General features: G+C 38.5%; 1 protein-coding gene across 3 annotated transcripts in view; it reads right to left on the bottom strand.

The window, feature by feature from the left end:
• LOC112050138 (protein Skeletor, isoforms B/C) overlaps positions 1 to 21,412 on the bottom strand; it is a 67,999-nt gene that overhangs the window by 16,772 nt on the left and 29,815 nt on the right. For 2 of the 3 annotated variants that reach the window (XM_024088310.2, XM_024088309.2), the window contains exons 5-6: positions 14,585 to 14,712; positions 14,320 to 14,457 (exon numbers count right to left, since the gene is read on the bottom strand). In XM_024088310.2, coding sequence (XP_023944078.2) covers positions 14,320 to 14,457; positions 14,585 to 14,712 — 266 coding nt within the window. Of the gene's footprint in view, positions 1 to 6,810; positions 9,094 to 14,319; positions 14,458 to 14,584; positions 14,713 to 21,412 lie in introns of those variants that run through there. The other variant, XM_024088312.2, reaches the window with a different exon arrangement.

Genomic DNA, 21,412 nt, shown 5'->3' with positions numbered 1-21,412 from the left:
TAGAAATCTAGAGCGCGGTCTAAAATGTGCCTTTTGAATCAGAAATGAATACAAAACATGTGACGAACATAAACATCTGCGTACACTTTCACATTATTAGCGATGGACGGGCACACGACGCTGTTTACTGGCTATTTCTTCGCCCTATTTATAGACTTTGGTTTTTTTTTTACTTTTGCCTCATCCAATGTAATCAATTTTTAACCGACTTCCAAAAAGGAGGAGGTTCTACGTTCGGCTGTATGTATGTTTTTTTTTTATGTATGTCCAGCGATAATTCCGTCATTTATTAACCGATTTTGAAAATTCTTTTTTTGTTTTGAAGGGTTTAATTCCAGGGTAGTCCCTTTTTTTTCATGTCAGGATCTGATGATGGCATCCTGGAGATCTCGAGGGAAACTTTCGAAAATTGTAGAGACGGCTAGTGCGTTTGTTAGTGTTTCCATAATGTATTTTAAACCACTATAATTTTATGAAGGTCTGAAGTTGGTATGATGATGGAGCCGAAGGCGAGTGAAGAGTACTCCTCGACGGTTCACAGTAACTACCTTGTGTTTGGACTTGATAAATTTGTATTGATGAGATCTTTCCACCTAGATGGGTTGTGACTGTATTAAGGGTCTGGTGATGAAGACGATGAATGATGTAGCGAATGGTAAAACGCGCTTGGCTTAAGATATCTTTTCACTCCTGACTTAAAGATACCAACATTGTAGGTGCTAGCGAAGGGTAAGGAATAAGAAACCATATCGAAACGTGTCTAAGGGATATATATTAAATATAGTGTTACCTGGCAGTTCTATGATACGAACGGTGAATGAGGAATTAGATCAATTAGTTCTAGAGCACACTCTGATCTGATTATCGGTATCACAAGATATATTATCTTCGACAATCAAGCAACCTTTCAGCGATACTCCCAACTAATTAAACTTTAAGATAAACACTAATTTTGTCTTGAGATTTCGGACCACGAGCTGGGAGGTCCTGGGAAGTCTTGGATCAGTCTTTAATAGCTTTTCTTATTTTTAAGAAATTTTCGGCGAGAACTCTCCGCTCGGAGTTGAAAAGTTTGTGTTGTTATACCCCCGTACCCCGAAGAGCATATTAAGCCGTTAGTCCTAAATCAAATTAGTCATTAACATCTAACAGAGAACGGTAAAGATCCATTGGAGGAACCGTGATAGGTTTAAGTTCAGTATCCCCTTTTTCATTGTTTAAAAGTTAGGCCTTGACTAAAATCTAAATGATGATGCAATCTAAGATGGAAGCGGGCTAACTTGTTAGAGGAGGATGAAATTCCACACCCCTTTCTGTTTCTACACGACATAGTACCGGAACGCTAAATCGCTTTTCGGTACGTCTTGGTCAGAAGGGCGGTAACTAGCCACGGCCGAAGCCTCGAAAAACCTCAATCGGTCCATCCGGGGATCGAACCCAGGACCTCCGTCATGTAAATCCATCGCGCATACCACTGCGCCACGGAGGCCGTCAAAAATAAACAATCCTTATTTGTAAGAAAGGAGTCCTGGCCCTGTAGTAGTGGGTTGTGAGCCTACTGTAGATCCAAATAGGCTTAATAATAATGATAATTAACAATAAAATTAATATTAAATTAATTAAAAATATCTAGATCTTAGTATATCAGTGCGGAGACAATAATTTAGGTACCATTATCTCTTATCAGCAGTGCGAAGGCATGAGGGTGGCGTCTCATTACTGTATAGCGATCGACAAGCTGTGAGATAAGCCGGTCAGTATTGCGTTACATGCGTCGTGCGAGACCCACCACGCTGCTACAATGCGGGCTGGCGGGCGTAGAGTACTCACTGTGATGTGTTAGTTATGGAGTTGTGAAACATGGCCTACTTGCCAACGAATTTTCGTAAGTCAAAGCATCTAATGAGTCATCCCAGGACTCGAACTCATGACCTCGTATCCGAAGCCACATAGTGTAACTACTGGTTCAACTATGTCTGTATCGTATACATAACTTACAAATGTGTTTGTCATATAAATATATTCGATAACAATTCTAAATAGTGTATTCAAAATGTTTGCTAACGAGGTGCTAAAGCTAAAGCTACAAAACTAGCGGACGCCCGCGACTTCGTCCGCGTAGAAACCGGTCATTTTAACGCACGCACTGTTTTTTCTCCTTTTTGCCACATTGACCATTGTTGTTCTGCTCATGTTGCTAAATAGCCTTCCTCGATAAATATCCAACAGAAAATCAATTCAAACCAGTAGTTTCTGAGATTAGTGCGCTCAAACAAACAAACTAACTTTTCAGCTTTATACATATAATGCTTTTTTTTATTCAATGATAAATTAGACAAATAGTAATAATGCAATGTAGGACGGAAGCGAGCTTAATTGGAAGAGGTGTAAGTTTGTTTAAGCCACACCTTAGACGGTTTCTAAAGGGCATCGTACCGGAACGTTAAATAGCTTGGCGGTACATCTTTGCCGATAGAGTTGTAACTAGCTACAACCGATGCTTACCACCAGACCAGATCTGAACCAATTTAGAAAACACTAGCTGACGCCGTGCGGTTTTACCCGTGTGATTCGTTCCCGAAGAAATATGGAGTTAATATATAACTTGTAGCCTTCCTCGATAAATGGGCTATCTAACATTGAAACAATTTTCCAAATCGGACCAGTAGTTCCTGAGATTATCGCGTTAAAGCAACAGCGCCAGAAGTCGTTGATAAATGGCTTGCAAGTAAAAGTGCGAGTGACGACAACAACAGTTCGGGTCAACAATTAGGGTCAAAGACTCCGCTACATGTTCGTACAACTGACCATTAGTCAGCGAGTTCGCTAATTGAATCCCTTGATGTGAGCGGCGATTATTTGTTGCATAATACTGTACTTGTGTCTCTGCTTGACAATGTGCTTGCGTTGTAATGACTTATGGACTCCCTCGACAATAGACCTAATCGCTTAGGTACTCGGTTTTTGAAAGTCGGAAAATAAATTGGTGGTTGGGTACGGTTCCGACATCGGCAAAGTATTATATAACACAGCATGTAAATTATTAAAAGAAAAATAATTTTCTGTGCCTTCGGGGGACCTTCGTCAAGAAGAAAATTATTAATTATCAAAATTAATAATATTAGGTTTTGTTACATGACGATTTCTGTTAGTTTAGTCAACAAAGTGAAATGTGAAAAACAACTTTGCATTGCAAACATTAGATTGAATACGCTTTCATGACTTAATCTGATTTTAAATTTTGGTAACATGTTGTATGGAGTAAATAAAGGAACCGTTCTTTTATTTACTCCATGATGCTATGCTGTGCTGTCCTGTGCTGTTCTGTGCTGTGTTTTACTGTGCAGTGTGGTGATACGGCGCGGGGCGGAACGGATATTAACATAAATGTCGAACTGTTTCCCTCAGCTGTTGTAATTAGGGTGTGGCACAAGTGACAAGAGAAAACGACTTTAAGGGATTACTTTTGATTAACACCCGACGTTACATACATATGTTATAAGTCGGACTAGTGTCTCTGTATATCTGTCTGAGGGACTTCTAAATGTATGTAACGATACCGGATGAAATCATTTTTTTTTTTCAATTGCATTTTTTACGATGTACCAATGTACCATTACAAATTCAACATGAACAGATGTAGAATGTTTTATGTTTTGTTGGGAATACTTGAGCTTAAATATTGCTACTTTGTGTAAATAATTAGATTGTTCAAATACATATTAAACTAGCGGTCGCCCGCGACTTCGTCCGCGTGAAATTTAGTTTTTCACAAATACCTCGGGAACCATGGATTTTTCCGGGATAAAAAGTAATATGTGTTAATCCAGACTATAATCTATATATCTTCAAATTTCAGGTGATTCGGTTCAGTAGCCGAGACGTGAAAGAGTAACAAACATTCATACCATCAAAATCATCAGGTTTTTGAAAATCTTTAGAATCCATGGAATTTTTTGGGATAAAAAGTAACCTATGTGTTAATTCAGAGTAAAATCTATTTATATTCTAAATCGCTTTAGTAGTAGCAGTGTTTAAGAGTAACAAACATCCAAACAAACATACATGTATACAAACTTTCGCGTTTATAACATTAGTAGGACTTATTGTTGAAGTTATAACGAATCCTGATCACTGTATTGTTTTTCTGTTTCCTTGAGACCTGACCGCTGGTTGCTCGGGCAATTGGAGACGCAGAATCTATTGATTTTCTTTATATTTGCTTATCAGCTACTTTTCAACTAGTTTTCATAAACTTACAATTTAATTATAATTGCTTATAATTATAATTATGAAAATTATAAATAAAAATACGTAAGATAAAATTAATGTTTTTTAGCAACTATTTATTTCTGTTTTTATAGATTGGTCATACATTTCTAATATCACAGGAAGCCTTACAAATATGTGAAAGCCCTCCGTCGCTTGTGGCTTGGGCAGCGCCTCATAGGAGTAGGTAAAACCTACTCTGGCAGGCAATTCGGATCCGTGCTATAGGTAATGAGGCTACATCGACTCGTTTGCGTAACAGCCTTATTTGCTGAACCGCCGTCACCTAGCTCTTATCGCCATCGACTTAAGACTCAAAATACATCAACAAATTCAGGAGGTCAACGGTGTGCATGCAATTTTAGTATCTATGTAATTTAGGTTTAGAGTTTATTATCGCGTGGATGTATAAATAATAGCTTAAAATTAGCCGCAAAGGCCATGCTATCGAAGTATCGAAGTATAGATTAGTTCAGTTGGGTTACATTCGGGTAAGTGGATGTGGATTGTGGCGTCGCTTTAATGTTACTGCATTTGTGATATTTGTATATCATACATGCGGAGTTGTGAACGGTAGCACTGACCTGGGAATCAAACCCGGAACTTTGCTTCTACAAAGCAATGCAAACTAAACTCAATTTGAAATTATTTTTTATTATTTTTTTCATCTCTTCTCCAAGCGAAAAGTTTATTTATTTGTGACGGTCAATAGGCATGACTATTGGCAGGTTCGTAGATGGTATACCCCATGGTATACGCGGGTATGAAGTCGTGCGCGCGGGGCATCGCTACTCCCCTCCCCACGCGGACCATCGAGACTGTTACGAACGAATTTGCCAAGCTATACAATCATGGCTGATGTCAAGTATCTACTGATGAAGTCTCAGATGGGACTTGCCCAGAAAGTGAATTCACTCTTGCCTTGAAGGTTTACTGTTTAGATTGTAGCTAATCGCTGGCAGGTAGTTCTTACATTACGACACTAGAACAACTTACGGGCATTGAAACTAGATCCTTTCAGATTTTATGAATATTTAGGAACTCTTTAAAAGTATAGATGTGGTCTGATATAGTAGACTACTCTTTTTTTAATGACATAAAATTGAAAATTTTGAAAGCTCCCGCAGATCATAAAATTATTAATCACACTCTCGATCAAGACATCAATTTCTCTTTCAGTGCGCTTTCATTTGAGACTCCAGTATATTTCACGACATTCAGTTACTCTTTACCACTTTAAACCCTCGAACCTTTTAAACGGCTCAACCGATTTTCATCAAACATATTATCTAAGAAAACTCGCACATAAATCATCTTTCATACAAAACAAAGTAAATTGAAATCGCTTCATCCGTTCGGGAGTTATGGTGTCACAAACAACAAACAGACGCCTCAAACTTATTACATCCCTCTTTTTGCGTCGGGGTTAAAAATAACAAGTTATAACAATGATGAAGAATGACAGATAATACAATAACATAGAATCTTCTTAGAGTGAGAAGGAAGAACGACAGGTGTCCTTCTTTTGTTGCTGGGCGTAAGGGTTATTTCTGGACTCTGAACCGAGGATGTCGGCTGAGTTGCTGAAAGCTGGGCAGAGTTTGGGCAATAACTTTTTTGTTACTTTAACGAAACAGCGTTAAAATGTTATTTTACGTAGAGGCAAGAGGTAATGATTTCATTAAAATAGCGTTAATTAAATATGCTTTACATCACACTTAACAAAATAATGAATAGTTACAAAGTTAGCTCTAAATTAGGGAGCTGTTGCTAAGTAGAAGCCTATTCACTTAAGCCTTGAAGGTATTCTAGTTGAAGATTTGCAGATAACAGTCGCATCTGTACTCATAACAGTGTTGAGCACGAGTCTCCTCTCAGAATGAGAGTGGTTAGGCCAACCACACTGGCCCAATGCGGACTTCACACACGCAGAGAATTAAGAAAATTCTCAGGAATGCAGGTTTCCTCACCATGTTTTTCCTTCACCGTTTGAGACAAGTGTTAATTAACTTCTTAACATGCACATAGATAGATATACTTTATTTGCATACGATAGGAAAAACATAACTAAAAAGTTAAACATGCCCCGGACCGGATTCGAACCTATGCCCTTCGAAATGAAGGCAGAGGTTATATCCACTAAGCTATTACGAGGTCATATCCGATATTGCTGTCCTCTACTGTTTAATAATAAACCATTGGTCTAGAGGTTAGCGTATGTGGTTTTGGTTCACGAAGTCCTGGGTTCGAGTCCTGGGTAAAGCTAAAGGTAAAGGTACCATACTCATAATTGCGAAAGTAAACATTAATTGTTAAACCGGTGAACCAATTTTTTAGGAATTTTGACATGAGAAGTAATATTAATAAAACAGAATTTCTCGCAAACGGAGTCACAGGTGTCCGCTAGTTATCAAATAACTAAAAATAAGAAACACTAAAAAAAGTAATATTTGCTACAGTCCGTAGATATATTCCACCATTCCGAGTATATTGGCACTGAAACCACTTTATAGAGGGGAAAAAGCTATTTAGTGAGGGAAATTAAAGTCGATATATTTGGCAAGCTTTATTACTGTATGAGTATTTGAATAGCTTACGACAGTAAATGGTTTATGTATATAAAAGTATAAAATATTAACTATACAATAAAACGAGAAACTTAAGAAACTGACAGCGGAAGATAACATGTAATATATCATATCAACACCGTACAAGTAAATAACATTTACATTATCTTAGTGGTTACAGTTATACCTAAAGCTCTTTACTGGCCATTACATACACAAATGTTTATATTTATATAGTAAATATATAAAATTGAACATATATATGCAATTAATATTGCTCTAAGTACCACTAAAACGTTTATCACAGCTGCTAAAATTGTACGAATTTGTGCAAAACTTAATTATATATTCACGACACTAATGCTAAAAACAAAAATAGAGTTTGTAGCAGCGAGGACATCACAGACCAAATGAGTAATTTTACTAAAGTATACGATATTGCACATGAACTATAAATAGATATAATTATAAACGTAACGCGACTCAAAGATTCATTATTATATAAAACATACGACTAATAAAATAATGAGAAAAATTATGAACTGACCGGTAACAGAAACATACGTTTTTCTTTCTTACCATTATCGATTGAATAAAATTATATATTATGAAGAAGTGGTATAAAAATATCACAAATTGTTATTAAAGATAAGAAATTATATTCGTAGAAAACTTATTCTATTAAAATGAAAATGAAACTGGCTCGTTATAAAACAGTCTCTCGAAAAAAGACTAAGAATGTCGGCTGAAGATAATATTTAAGGCAAAAGATCGCGACTCACAAAAGGAATCTCGGCACACAAAAAACAGAACGCTGCATTTTATGGAAAAATAAGTAGATTTTTGCCTATCTCTTTAAGTCGTCTATATTTATACTTGTAGTAACTTTAAATTTTGTTCACCTGGACCTTCAATCTACACATTTTTTAAAAACAAAACAACGCATCGATAAATATTTGAAGGTAAACAATATATTGCACAAACATCGAAACAGTTCGAGTGTTCTCGCATCTAAAATGCAAATATATGCAAAGCACTCGTAACATGGGAAGATTCGAAAAGCTGTTCTGGGCAGGCCTCAAGTGCAGACGCGTCAAGGTCCGGTGAGAGGAGCAGATATTATAGAGTATTAGAAGGGCACGCTTCACCGGTTAAGTTTGTTTATTTCGATTGGCCAACGACACATGTCGAAACTAAATTATTGTTCGACCACAGTCTCGAGTGGAGATGAAAGGATGGGTGGTTGCACAACGTCGGCGACCGCGGCGCCTTGCCCAACCGTTCATCGACCGGCTCAGTTCGACCCCGAACTCTCAACTAGGTCAAGGTCAACCCTTCGGAGAGTCCTCCGATTCTCGACCTGGTCGTACTGATAGGGCAGGAGACGGTACTGCAGCGGTTGCGGCTGCGGCTGAGCCCGATAACGCTGCAGTTCCAGCTCTAAGGCGCGACGCTGCTGCTCGAACAGCTGTTGCTGATACAGCAAATCTTGCGTCGAGAGCGCCTGATCGGTCCGCAGGAACTGGTTCTGCGGATCCGACTGATATTGACTGTTCTGTTGAATTTGAGGATTGTTCAAATATACTTTAGGGTTCCTCTGGATATGCGCTTGAATGTGTTGATTTATATAATCTAATTGTTGCTCCAATTGTTGATTTTGATCATAAACTGTCTCTTGTTCTGGTTGAGCTAAAATTTGTTGATTGTAAAGTTGTTGTTCCAGTTTTTGATTTTGCTCATTTTGGCTGTGATTCTGTTGGTTATCACTTTGAAGCGCCTGATCAATGTAACGCTGTTGCTCTAACGGTTGATGTTGCTCATTATGCTTTTCGAGTTGACTTGACTGCGGTTGTGGATAGTTGGGCTCATTCACTGGTTGAACACTCTCTTGGGTTCGTCGAAAGTTCTGCAGCTGGATCTCCTGCTGTTGTTGCTCATAACGTTGTCGTTCTACTTGTCGGCTATTGTCTTGGTCATCATCTCGGATAGGTTCCCTGTAGTCCTCGCTCTGCGGGAGTCGGTCTCGGGACGGAGGGTCATGTTTGGAAGGGGCGCCGGTGAGCTGTTCGCGCGGCGGGGAGTAGGTGTCGGCGCGGCGCTGCTGCGCGTGCGGCGCCGCCTGCTCCTGCGCGGCGGGGGGGCCGGGGCGCAGGTGCGGCCGGTAGGTGGTGGCGTCGAGGCGCGCGAGGGGCTTGCGGGGCGAGGCGCGGGAGCGGGGGGGTGGCGCGTGCTCGCCCGCCAGCGCCTTGTTGCGGCTCTGCAACAGGAAACCCTGCTCAGTCGCGCGACTAGGACGGGTGATGGGTATGAGGTGATGTCTGGATGATACGGCGTGCCTTAGGGTGTGATGTAGCGTGCCTTATTCTTACTCATGATGCAACTTTTACGACGAGCGGTCGGGGCTGGAAATGAGCTTCGAAATGCCTCTAATACTTTGTAATACCTCATCATCATACAGCCTATTTGAACACCCGACTACAGGGCGAAATTTCCCTCCTTATAGGAGAGGAGATATGGAATGTAACCCACTTCGCTGCTCCAATGTGTTTTGGCGGGATTGGGGTAATAATTATAACTTGACAGCCAATATTAGATGTAAATGATAATAACCGGGATCGACGGCTTAGTGACCTCCGAGGCACGGGGGTGTGATACTACGAACTTCCTGAATCCGGGCTAGCAATTCGAAAGAAGAAGAAAGAAAGTCTCGGTCTGGTATTCCAAGACCCGAACCTCAGACTTCGTCCGAAGCGGCGAAGGCCAACCACTGGACCAACGAGGCAGGCAGATGGTGAAGTAGCGCCTTATTCTTAAGTTAAAACAAACGTAGCTCAACTACAACGCGGGTAGAAATTACTCGTAGCTACGAATACATACCCTCTAACACCAACTAATTCTAACAGAAACCTCGAGTAAGTAAAATAATAATAATAATGATAAACCTGCACTAAAATACACTTAACTTATTATAATGAGCGCTATGAAACTATAACTCAGCGGTTTCGCTTCGCTTCGAACTAATTGATAAAGAGCTCGCACTAACTAGAGATTTCGAACTGAGATTAATTTTCAAATAATGGGAATCGAGTTAAAACTTGCACTTTCCTAGCGCATATCTAAAATTAATACTGATTTTTCTAAAAATGTTGATGAAAACAATAGTATTAATAGGTGTAGGTTTATAAGCGACATAGTTCCTCCTACTGTTCAGTTCTGTTCTTAAAACGTCAGTTTCAATTACAAATTGATACTATTTTGCTCCTGTATACATATAGGGAATACAACCTATTACTACTAAGACCAGTTACTTTAGCTTAGTAGCTTGGAGATAAATAAGGCTACTGAAGCGAATTGGTTGACATTTGGAATGGAAATAGATTTCACTCTGGATTAACACATGGGCTACTTTTCATCCCGGAAAAATCCATTGTTCCTGTGGGATTTGTGAAAAACTGAATTCCACGTGGACGAAGTCGCGGGCGTGCGCTAGTATAAAATATAATACAAAACACTATTAAAAATTTATAAATAAAAAATCAACTATCCTGCTGTGCGACATTTAAGTGCTCAAGCAATACACGCCATCTTAAGAATCAGTGCCTTCTGTATCCGACCCTGGATCCAGCAGTTAAGCGAAAGCTTTTTAAGATGTTGGTCGAAGCTTTTCGCTATAAGACCATTGACTGAAACAATTATCGTAACAATAATAGTGTACTCAACATTCCACATGGCGGTAATCTCGTGTGCAAGGTAAAAGTATTTTGTTACTTTTGTTCATTATGAATACTTTTGGGAGAAGAATAAGAAGAACAGTGTTTAGGGTATCAAGAGGCATCCACATGTCGCCACAACTGCGATAATCAAGGCTGCCTTTCTAGTGGACAGATCCCATTGACACATCTCAGACGGAGAGAGGTCAGCGTGGAGTGCGTTGCCTCACAAGCTCACTCACCTCACACGTGCCTGAGGCAATGTGTAAGCGCTAACGAGACGCTACAGAAGCGAAAGGTGATTGTTTGTTAAGTAATTATTATTAGAAGCTGCGTAATGTTGTTACAAATTATTTTTCACAATTCCTTAATTGCATTAGAAAGCACCAACGTCAACGGGAATAAAATACTCGTATAACCTAAATACGAGTATTTTATTCCCGTATTCCCTCGTAAAGGAGAACTACGCGGGTGAAACCGTTGGACGTCTGCTACTTAAATATTAAAGTAATTTCCATCCGAGTGGAACACAAGATTATTATACGCCGACCCGGTGACCTATTGCCGGTGTATTTGTCCGCCGCGAGCAGACGCTTAGGGCGCGACCACACTGAGTTGAATTCAGTCGGCGGCTTTGAGATGAGTAGCGTTTAGGGTCAATTTTTAATAAGTCTGGGTAGATTCTTAGAAGTCAAATAAGGGTCTTAATCGTAAAGTTGGAAGGACAATACGGAGCTGTTCTCTATAGATAGACCTGTCTTAGAGAAACATTCTGGCGGAACCTATTGAGCATTTTATGTAAAATGTAAAATTTGCATGTTTTTCTACATATCTTTTAAAGTATATTATGCGTATCTTTAAAAAAAATTGTACCACCTGCCGGTAGGTGTTGAGTTCATCCACCTGAGGTGTATGTGGTTTTAATTACACTAGTATACATTCTTCACAATGCAATAGCGTATTAGGAGTTTTAACGTGAAGCTGCGTAACGTCGACTCACGCGGCCGAGTTACGTGTCGGTGCGTGTGGTCTAAGCCTTAATGTTACGAGTTATTTACGGGTTTGTAGCCATACGAGTCATTATGATAGAGAATAAATAGCCTCATAATCAATAGCCGTGGTTGGCTTATGCCAGTTTATATAATGAGATGAAAGATTCTAGAGCAGGTCAACAAAAAATATATGAAAGAAATTTAAAAAAAACAGTTGCAGCCTAAAAAAAGCAACTTTAAACTAAAACTAAACTAGTCGCCTAATTTATTTTATTTTATTTTATAGATTTATTTGTAATCAACAGCGTAACAGTAGGTACATAATTATTAGATTACATAGGCTTAAAACTAAGGCCAAGGCCACCGGCGTATTGCTCTGCCGTATAATCGGACCACGCGAGTGAGGGAATACAGATTGTACCTGTGTTTGTGCGTACACTTGTGCACTATAATATCTCTGTAACAAAATTCGGTCGCGAAATCATATATAATAGTCGCAAAGACATTTGCAATAGCATTTTATAATGAGTGTACGCGCTGTCAGAAACTGGAGCTGGTCCAAGCAGCCCCTGCTCACTCACCCCTATCGAAGGGGGAGCGCGACTTGATCACACCCACCCTTGATATCACTAACATACAAATTGTCAGAGATGTGACATATCTTAGATAAAAGTATCTGAAATACAGATACAAGATACAAAATACGTATTTACATCTTGTATTTGAAGTACTTTTTATTTTGTATGTTTGTTATTTAGATATGTTTCTATGGTATTTTGAAGATACTTTGTTCTCCAAGACACTTTTACTAAAATACTCGTAAGCTTCGCAGTTTTTCTTTCCGAACGCAACAAAACGCAGCGCGTCATATTAAAATTTAATCGATATTTAAAAAAAAATAGTCGGAAACCAAATTTTGACAACATCGACTTAAATTATTGGTTCATCAGACTTACGGCATCAACCCATATTCGGCTCACTGCTGAGCTCGAGTCTCCTCTCAGAATGAGAGGGGTTAGGCCAGTAGTCCACCACGCTGGCCCAATGCGGATTGGCAGACTTCACACACGCAGAGAGTTAAGATAATTCTCTGGTATGCAGGTTTCCTCACGATGTTTTCCTTCACCGATTGAGACACGTGATATTTAATTTCTTAAAATGCACACAACTGAAAAGTTGGAGGTGCATGCCCCGGACCGGATCATCAGACTTAAAAGGTGAATATTGTTTTCTTGAACAAATAAACTTAAGTTCTGTTGTTCTCACACCAAAGTATTTTATTTTTAAAAAGTATTTGAAAGATAGGTATTTTGTATCTAGTATTTCAGATACCTTTTTAGAAAGTTATTTGTATCTGGTATCTGAAATACTTTTTTTTTACTTTGTATAGGGTATCTTATACTTCACTGTAAATTGTAAGCAGAGAGGAAAACTTCAAATGCCCTACCCTACCCTAGCTGTATCACTGTATCGCCATCGATCTGCTAAGTGGCACACGGCCGCTATAAATGACTGCACATTAATATGTTTTATTATATTCGATACATTTGATATATTATTATCATCAACTCGGACACGCGTATAATCTGAGCACGTCTGTGATTATAATAAATGTGTATTTATCTCTCACGATACATCGATATTAATAATGATTAATTAATTAAGTTATTGAGAGCCTGTGATAGTTGACCTTCGTGTTTTTAAAAATTAAAGTATTGTAACTCATGCTATAGGTAAGTACGGTAGGTAATTACGGAGTTTGCACTGTGTTAGCTTTTAGACAGCCGTGATAGGCCAAAGGAATATGGCCTCTGCCTTCGATTTAGCGGGCGTAGGTTCGAATCCGGTCCGACTTTTTAATTACGTGCCATTTTAAGGAATTTAATATTATGTGTCTCAAACTGTGAAGGAAAAACATGGTGCGGGAACCTGCATACCTGAGATTTCTTTTATTTCTCTACATGTGTCAAATCTGCCAATCCGGAATCCAGATATTAGCCTAATCCCTCACATTATGAGAAGATTTTCGTGCTCAACAGTGAGCATTTATATGTTGTTAATGATGATGAATGATGTAACTTTGAAGATAGTAGGTACTCGTAACAAACGTGGCAAGAACTACAATATTTGATTGGACATTCATTGCAAACGATTTATCCCTATGCGAATTATAAAAGTGGTAGAATTGTACAAGAGCTTAGAATTGTTTTTTCTTTCAACAACAACATAAATATATGACAAGTTTGCCTTTGACTGCAATGACAACGCAGTTGATTCTACATCATCATATCGGAATGATAAACCGGTATCGCAGTACATTTTAGCCGGTCCCTACCGGCATACTTCTAACCGGGTTAGCCACGGCAAACCTACTATCAGACCGAACCTGACAATTTCGAAAGTTGTAACCAAAACAACAAAATGTTTTGTTGTTGTTGTAACCCAGGACCTCACTGTTATAAGCGAATTATCTTCAACTGTGACAAAGGTCACAGTAACTTCACATTTGAAAAATACCTGCATAGGTACTAAAGCAACTGGAAATAAACATTTTTTGATTTTTTATTTTGTGCCAGAGAAGTTGTCAAATATGATTTTATTCATAAAATGATGAGCACTTTTTCTGACATCAAAACTCTTTGCCAAGATTTAAAAAAGTATCGTTCGTTTTTAGGCGGATGATAAAGGTTTAATATATGATGGTTTTTGTCGAGAGATTACCAGAGCTAGAACTGCACACGGGTGTGTGGCGAGATAGATATAGAGAGAGAGAGAGCTCACCTGCGGAGAGACGCCGAGCATCTTGAGGCTGGGCGGCACGTTGGCGAGCGCGGCGCGCGGCAGCGGCACGTGCCCGAAGTTGACGGTGAACGCCTCGCACCACACCGCGAAGTGTCCGATGTCGAACACTGTCAGCTCCTGCACACAATCACAAACGAGTTCATTGACTTGACTCGGGTCCCGTGCCGCTGGACCTTTCCTCGGGCGGGCCTGCGGATGTGCGGCGACGGCTTGTCACAACTGTAGTGTGTGTGTGGCGACTCACCCCGGGCAGAGTGAGCACGACGGTCTTGCGGTCGTACTTGCGCAGCGGCGCCTCCTTGCCGTTCTCGTCGGGGATGCGGATTCCCTGCGGTGACGGTTTGTCCCCGCGTCCCACCCAGAACTTGGCGTCTGCGAACAGTTTACCGGTCATTCACACTTCTTACTATGTGTTAAAATATAAAAAAATATTAATTTGTAATTAGGTAAGATCCCAGGGGCAACACATGTCACTCATTCTTTATATAAGAGGTCACTCATCATGATACCGCTGGACAAAGTTGAAAATTGGCACGGATTTTGCGAGAGAACCGGATTAGGGACGTCTAATGGTGCATGAATGAACTCTGCTAGTTTTCTTATAAATATAATGTTTTAGATTATTTAGGCACTGTTAGCAGTGTTGACGGTACAGGCATAAATGACCTCGTATGTTTCAGGCTGACCTGAGTAGAGCATTGTATTGCAGCAGCCCAGCAAACTGTTACTTTGTTGTAGGCAATGGTTTTCTACTCAACTTTAATTGTACCATCTGCAAGTTACGTCAACTATTAGGAGCTACTACAACATACGCTATTACGGGTCATTAAAAGCTGTCGTTAAACAATAATAAGTACTTAGGTATCATTAACATTATGCAGCTTATATCATCGTTGCTCGTTAAAGATAAAAATCTCGTTCGCTCTTAGAAAGTAAGTCTTGAGAATGATGAAACGTTTCCTTTACGTCTTAAAACTAACTGCCAACTTTAAAAGATTTCACTTTGGGAAAAACTGGAGCGTGTTGTACGTCTGTGGGGCGCTGCTCGGAGCTACTCGGCGCCTGACAGGCGTATTGAAGATGATTTATGTACCCGCCGATGTTATGTTCCCTATTTCTGAGTTCACTGGCTCGGTGGTCGAAAGCCAGTTTGGAATGTGAACCTCAGATTTAATCTTTATCGTGCTACTTGGTACACCGCAGCAGGTATTTGCTTAAAAAAAATTTAATGAATATAGATTATTTGGGATTTGTATAAAACAGAATTCCACGATAACGGAGTCACGAGCGTCCGTTAGTAGATTGTATAACCAAGTAGTTCACAGAGTAAGAAGATCTGATAGGTTTACTTGACTTACACACAAGGCAGTACTTCCCCGGGCACACCTTTTAACAAAATACCCTTCTCAAATCAGCAGCAAATCTGGCATCGCACGCTGAATGACTTGGTGTTTATGCTCGAGCCCAGGTTTCACTGCTAATCCGTATGTCCATAACGGTCTCCGTATCTCATCAGATAAGCAGCGATCAGAGAGAGCGCTGACTGGGACGTGAATACAGATGTGTGTCTGTCTGTCCTACTGACCTGACGGTGCGGTGAGGGGCGCGCGCCGAATTACTAAGCCGAAAATATCACCGTGACATCTGTATTCTATACTAATATATCAAGCTCAAGAGTTTGTTTGATTGAACGCGCTAATCTCAGGAACTACTGGTCCGAATTGAAAAATTCTTTCAATGTTAGATAGCCCATTTATCGAGGAAAGCTATAGGCTATATATTATCTCCGTTTTCATACGGGTACGCTGGTAAAACCGCGCGGCGTCAGCTAGTTTTATATTCATACCTAAAGTGAAGGTGCTTGAAACTTTGTTTCTTACCTTACCATTCGTATAATTTGGCCCGAGTTTGTATGAGAGACTGGCTTTCTACTTTTAACCGTATAGGTACTGTCTACCCATGAAGTTGCGAAAAAGCAAACATATAAGTTTACGTTAAACTAAAAAGAAAACGTATTTTGTTGATTCATGGTATAACCTATCTTCGTTCGAAATTTCAGCTAAATCCATTGAGTAGTTTTTGCATGAAGGAGTAACAAACAGTCATACAAACCACATTTATAATGTTAGTAGAACTAAAGACCGCCACGACTGCGTTCGTAAAATTGTGTATTGGAGAAATTAATTTACCTAATTTCATTATTTTTAAGTAGGTTATTAAAAAATCTAGTAATATAACATAAGATATTGAAGGTCTAATGTGCTTGATTGTGATCGTAAAGCTCAGAGCTTAGTTATCGCGCCGGCGCCAAGGTTTTCTGCTTTTGCTAGATACATGGCACTGTGTATACAGGGTGATGCATTGTGAAACCAAAGTCGATTTTGTCTACCAGTAGTTTTGGAAAAACCACATCCAGACGTTTGTAATTAGAGAAATTTTCTGATTGTTTAAACATTATTGTATTTATTCATAGATCGTAGGTACTTCTTATCTAAATTATAAATGCTTAAGTGAGTTTGTTAGCTTTTTTAAGCAACACTTTCATACTTCAAGTAGGTACTCAATTATTATATTTTAAGGTATATTCTTATATTCTTGGAAAAAATCATACAGTTCCTTTCCCAGATAAAAGAACAACTGGCCTATTCACTATTTTTGTCTTTGTTATCAATTTATTAAAGTGGACAACAAAGTGTCTACATGTCTACATACTATATGATATCCACCGTAAGCACCGGATGACATATTTTGTAATTTTTATCATAGTATGTGGATGACATTTTGTCAATTGATTTGTTTTTTTTTTTTAATTTTGATAGGTTGGCGTATACAAGTTTCTAATATAAATAAACGCACAGCTTGCGTCTTTGCATTATGATTTTGTCAGAAAAGATGGCGCTGCTAAAACGGAGAATGTCTTGAGTTACGAAAAAAAAAAAATGAAATCTGTTCATCCAACACCCTGTACGTGTAAGTCGTGATATTATAAAATACCGCGACCCCGATACATAACACAAACACTGATAAGCATTTCTAATAGCTACGAATCTTTATATTACTATTATTTGTCTACCAGTTGCCAGTAACATTCAGCATCACGGACGTACCTCATAGACATGAGTGTCAATGCAACAGAATAATTTAAAAATATATATACACTTGTTTATTGGCCACTCGTAACTAAGGAACTCAGTCGCAACGCAAATTCCTATAGTTAGATGTAATCTATACTAATATTATAAAGAGGAAAACTTTGTTTGTATGTTTGTTTGTTTGTACCACCACCAGACGTTTAGTCGAATCTCTCGTGTAAATTAATTCAATAACTTGGAAAATCGCAACAAACACTGTTTTTGGGAAGCTACAATCACATCACCAACGTGAAACACAAGTACGAAACAAGAAAATACGCCTCAAAACGCACACTGTAACAAGATATCCAGCAGTGGGTGAAAACATTTTGGCGGATTTGAAGATATCAAAACTGAAAAGTCATCCAGCAACCGTACGTACATACATCCGAAACTGTAAACAAACACGAAGATAGCTGCGCAAGAGTTGTCACTCGAACGTGCTACCAACCTAACAAAGAAAGTTAAACGTTTCTTTTCACGTATTGGCGGCATGTAATAAACGTTTTGTTACTGCTTCAATAACATAAGATCAATCAATCAATTTAAGAAGAAATTTTTTTGGTTTTTATCAACATACATTTTCACGTTTTTATATTGGTTTGAAAATATGTCTACAAAAATGTCAGAAGAAATGTCGACTCTGTTTAATTTGATGAAACTCGAACTACAAAAACAAACAAGCATCATTACTGATGCAGTAAAAAGTAATATTATGGAAGCGTTAGACGACAGATTAAAAACAATAACGGAGGAAAATACTCAACTTAAAGCTAAAGTATCCTCGTTAGAACAGAAAATAAGTATAATAGAAAAAGAGAAAAGAAAATATAATCTCGTCTTTTTTGGGATAGAAGAAACGGGCAAGTCAGAAGCAGAGTTGGTGGACCATATTAAGGAAACGGTGATTGAAACAGGAACGCACCTCGAAAGCAACGAAATAAGTAACATATATAGAATTGGGAAGAACGACACCAATACAAATCGGCCTGTCGTAGTGACCATCACGTCCACATGGAAAAAACACTTCATACTAAAAAATAAAAGCAAATTCCCGGCAGGAATTTATGTTAAAGAAGACTTTCCCAAAGAAGTACTGGAAAAACGGAAGCAGTTACAGCTCCAAGTGGAAGAAGAAAGGAAGAAGGGGAATGTAGCTTTTTTGAAATATGATAGAATTATAATAAAGAAACCGACAAACACATCCAGAGATAAAAGGAAAAGGGAGGAATCAGATTCACCGAAATCTTCAACCCACAAGAAAGTAAACATAACAGCCAATACAAAACCTAATATACTAAACTATATGAATAAAAAAACACCAAACCCACTCTCTGAGAATCCAAAAAACTCTCAATGACCGCCGGCAACTGGAATCAAACCAACTCACAAACCACAACTTTATCAAACCCACTAAACTTGAAAAAATGCACCCCAAGCCGGTTGGTCACCGTGGGGGAAGAAGACCATTACCCTCTAGTAAAAAGAAACAATACCTTTAAGATTGCTACACTAAACGCACTAACCCTTAGAACAGAAGAAAGCCTGTATGAATTAGAAACAGCTCTAGAAGATATAAATTGGGATATCCTGGGTATAAGTGAGGTACGAAGACTCGGAGAAAAAATTCAGGAGCGCGAAAATTACATACTATTCCACAAAGGTGAAATTGCTGGCCAAAGAGGCGTAGGTTTCTTGATTAAACAAAAAATGAAACAACACATCAAAGAACTCTTGGGGATTTCAGATCGGTTAGCTGTGTTGAACATTAATATACCAGGATATCACAAACTATGGTCAATAATTCAAATATATGCCCCAACAGAACAAGATAAAAAAGGAGAAACCAAGTTCTTCTATGAAGAACTAACACAAACGTTAATAAAGTACTCACACAATCACATTATATTAATGGGTGACTTCAACGCTCAAGTTGGAGAAAGACAAAATAAGGAAGAATTTGTCCTGGGAAATTTTGGATATGGGAAAAGGAGCCCAAATGGTGTATTGCTTGTCGAACTACTTCTGGAGCATAACTTAATAGTTCTTAATAGTATCTTCAAGAAGAAAATAGCGAAAAAGTGGACTTGGGTATCGCCTGACGGCAGATATAAAAATGAGATCGACTTCATAACAACTAACTATCCGAAAGCCTTTACTGATACGTCAATACTATCCAAATTCAACTTCCATACAAACCATCGTATGGTAAGAAACTCCCTAAGATTAGAACCACTAAAAACATCTAGATCTAGAAAATACGTAGATATACATAAAATAGAACAGAACACCAACGAAATCTCAAACGAAATTATTAAGTCTCTAAGAGAAACAAAGATAGAACTAAAAAGGGAAGATAAAAACACTGATGTCCTTGCCAAATATGGAAAACTAGAAAAACAACTAACTCTCGTCAAAACTAGGAAGGTAAAGGATAACAAATACAAACTAACAGAAAAAACTATCCAACTTATAGAGAAAAGAAAGCACTTGCTTTCAAACTACCCGAAGAAAGAAAAGTTAGTACTCATCACCTCACTAAGTAAGGAAATCAGGAAAAATATTAGGAAGGAAAGGAAAAAAAAGAGGATGCAAACATTGGAAAAGCATATAGCAAGAACAGGAGGTGTAAAGAAGGCACTTAAGGAACTGAGAGAATTAAGTAAAGAATGGATACCAAAACTTAACAAAAAAGAGACTGTCTTTACTGTCAGAAAGAGTATAAACGAAATTGCCACGAAATTTTACCAGCACTTGTTCTCTAATCAAGACAACGATGTTGATAATATCCAAGAAAAACTCCAAACCTATACAAGTGAAGAACCTGAGCCAAAAGTACTCCCCAGCGAAATAGAAAAGGCTATTCAAAGCCAGAAGTTGGAGAAAGCTCCAGGCCCAGATAAAATTATGAATGAGCTCTTAAAAGGTACAATTGAAGAACTGCTACCCATACTGACTTCAATATTTAACGACATTATTGAATCCGGCAAAATTCCTGTTCAGTGGAAAACATCCCATATCATCCTTATTTACAAGAAAGGACTAAAAGAGGATATAGGAAACTATAGACCCATAAGCCTGCTCTCTAATATTTACAAGGTATTTTCAAAAGTCATTCTAGAAAGAATAAGCAAAAATCTTGATGATAACCAACCTCGAGAACAAGCTGGCTTTAGACAAAACTACTCGACCTTGGACCACATTTTTACTGTAAAACAAATAGTAGAGAAATACAATGAATACAACAAACACCTATATTTGGCATTCATTGATTACTCTAAAGCCTTTGACAGTGTCCTTCACACAGCTATATGGAAGAGCCTGGAACAACAGGGGGTACCCTCAAAATATATAAAAATCCTGAGAAACATTTACTCAAGTAGCGAAGCTAGGATTCGGCTAGAAACTCTAGGCAAAAAGTTCAAAATTTTGAGAGGACTAAGACAAGGAGACCCCTTATCACCGAAACTATTTTCAGCTGTTTTAGAGAGTATCTTCCGCAAGCTGAACTGGGATAGCTTCGGCATAAATATAAATGGTGTTAAATTAAATCATCTTAGATTTGCAGACGATATAATCTTGTTTGAAGAGGATCCCACACACCTTGAAAAAATGATAAAATCACTTAACAATGAAAGCACAAAAGTGGGCCTTTCAATGAACATGGATAAAACAAAATTGCTTACTAACTCGATTCAAATACCTATGCAAATAAATAACCACCCATTGGAATATGTGAAGGAATATATTTACCTAGGACAAGTTATCTCCCATGAAGAACAAACAACTAAAGAAGTTAACAGAAGAATAGCAAACGGCTGGAAGAAGTACTGGTCACTAAAAGAAATCATGAAATGTAACGAGCTAAGCATGACAATAAAAAGGAAAGCTTTTAACACCTGTATACTGCCGGTTATTACATACGGATGTGAAACATGGGC

This window comes from Bicyclus anynana, chromosome 24 (assembly GCF_947172395.1).
Source record: "Bicyclus anynana chromosome 24, ilBicAnyn1.1, whole genome shotgun sequence".
In the NCBI taxonomy this organism is placed as follows: domain Eukaryota; kingdom Metazoa; phylum Arthropoda; class Insecta; order Lepidoptera; family Nymphalidae; genus Bicyclus; species Bicyclus anynana.
The sequence above is the reverse complement of the archived record's forward strand: the minus strand, read 5'-3'. Positions and strand labels throughout refer to the sequence as shown.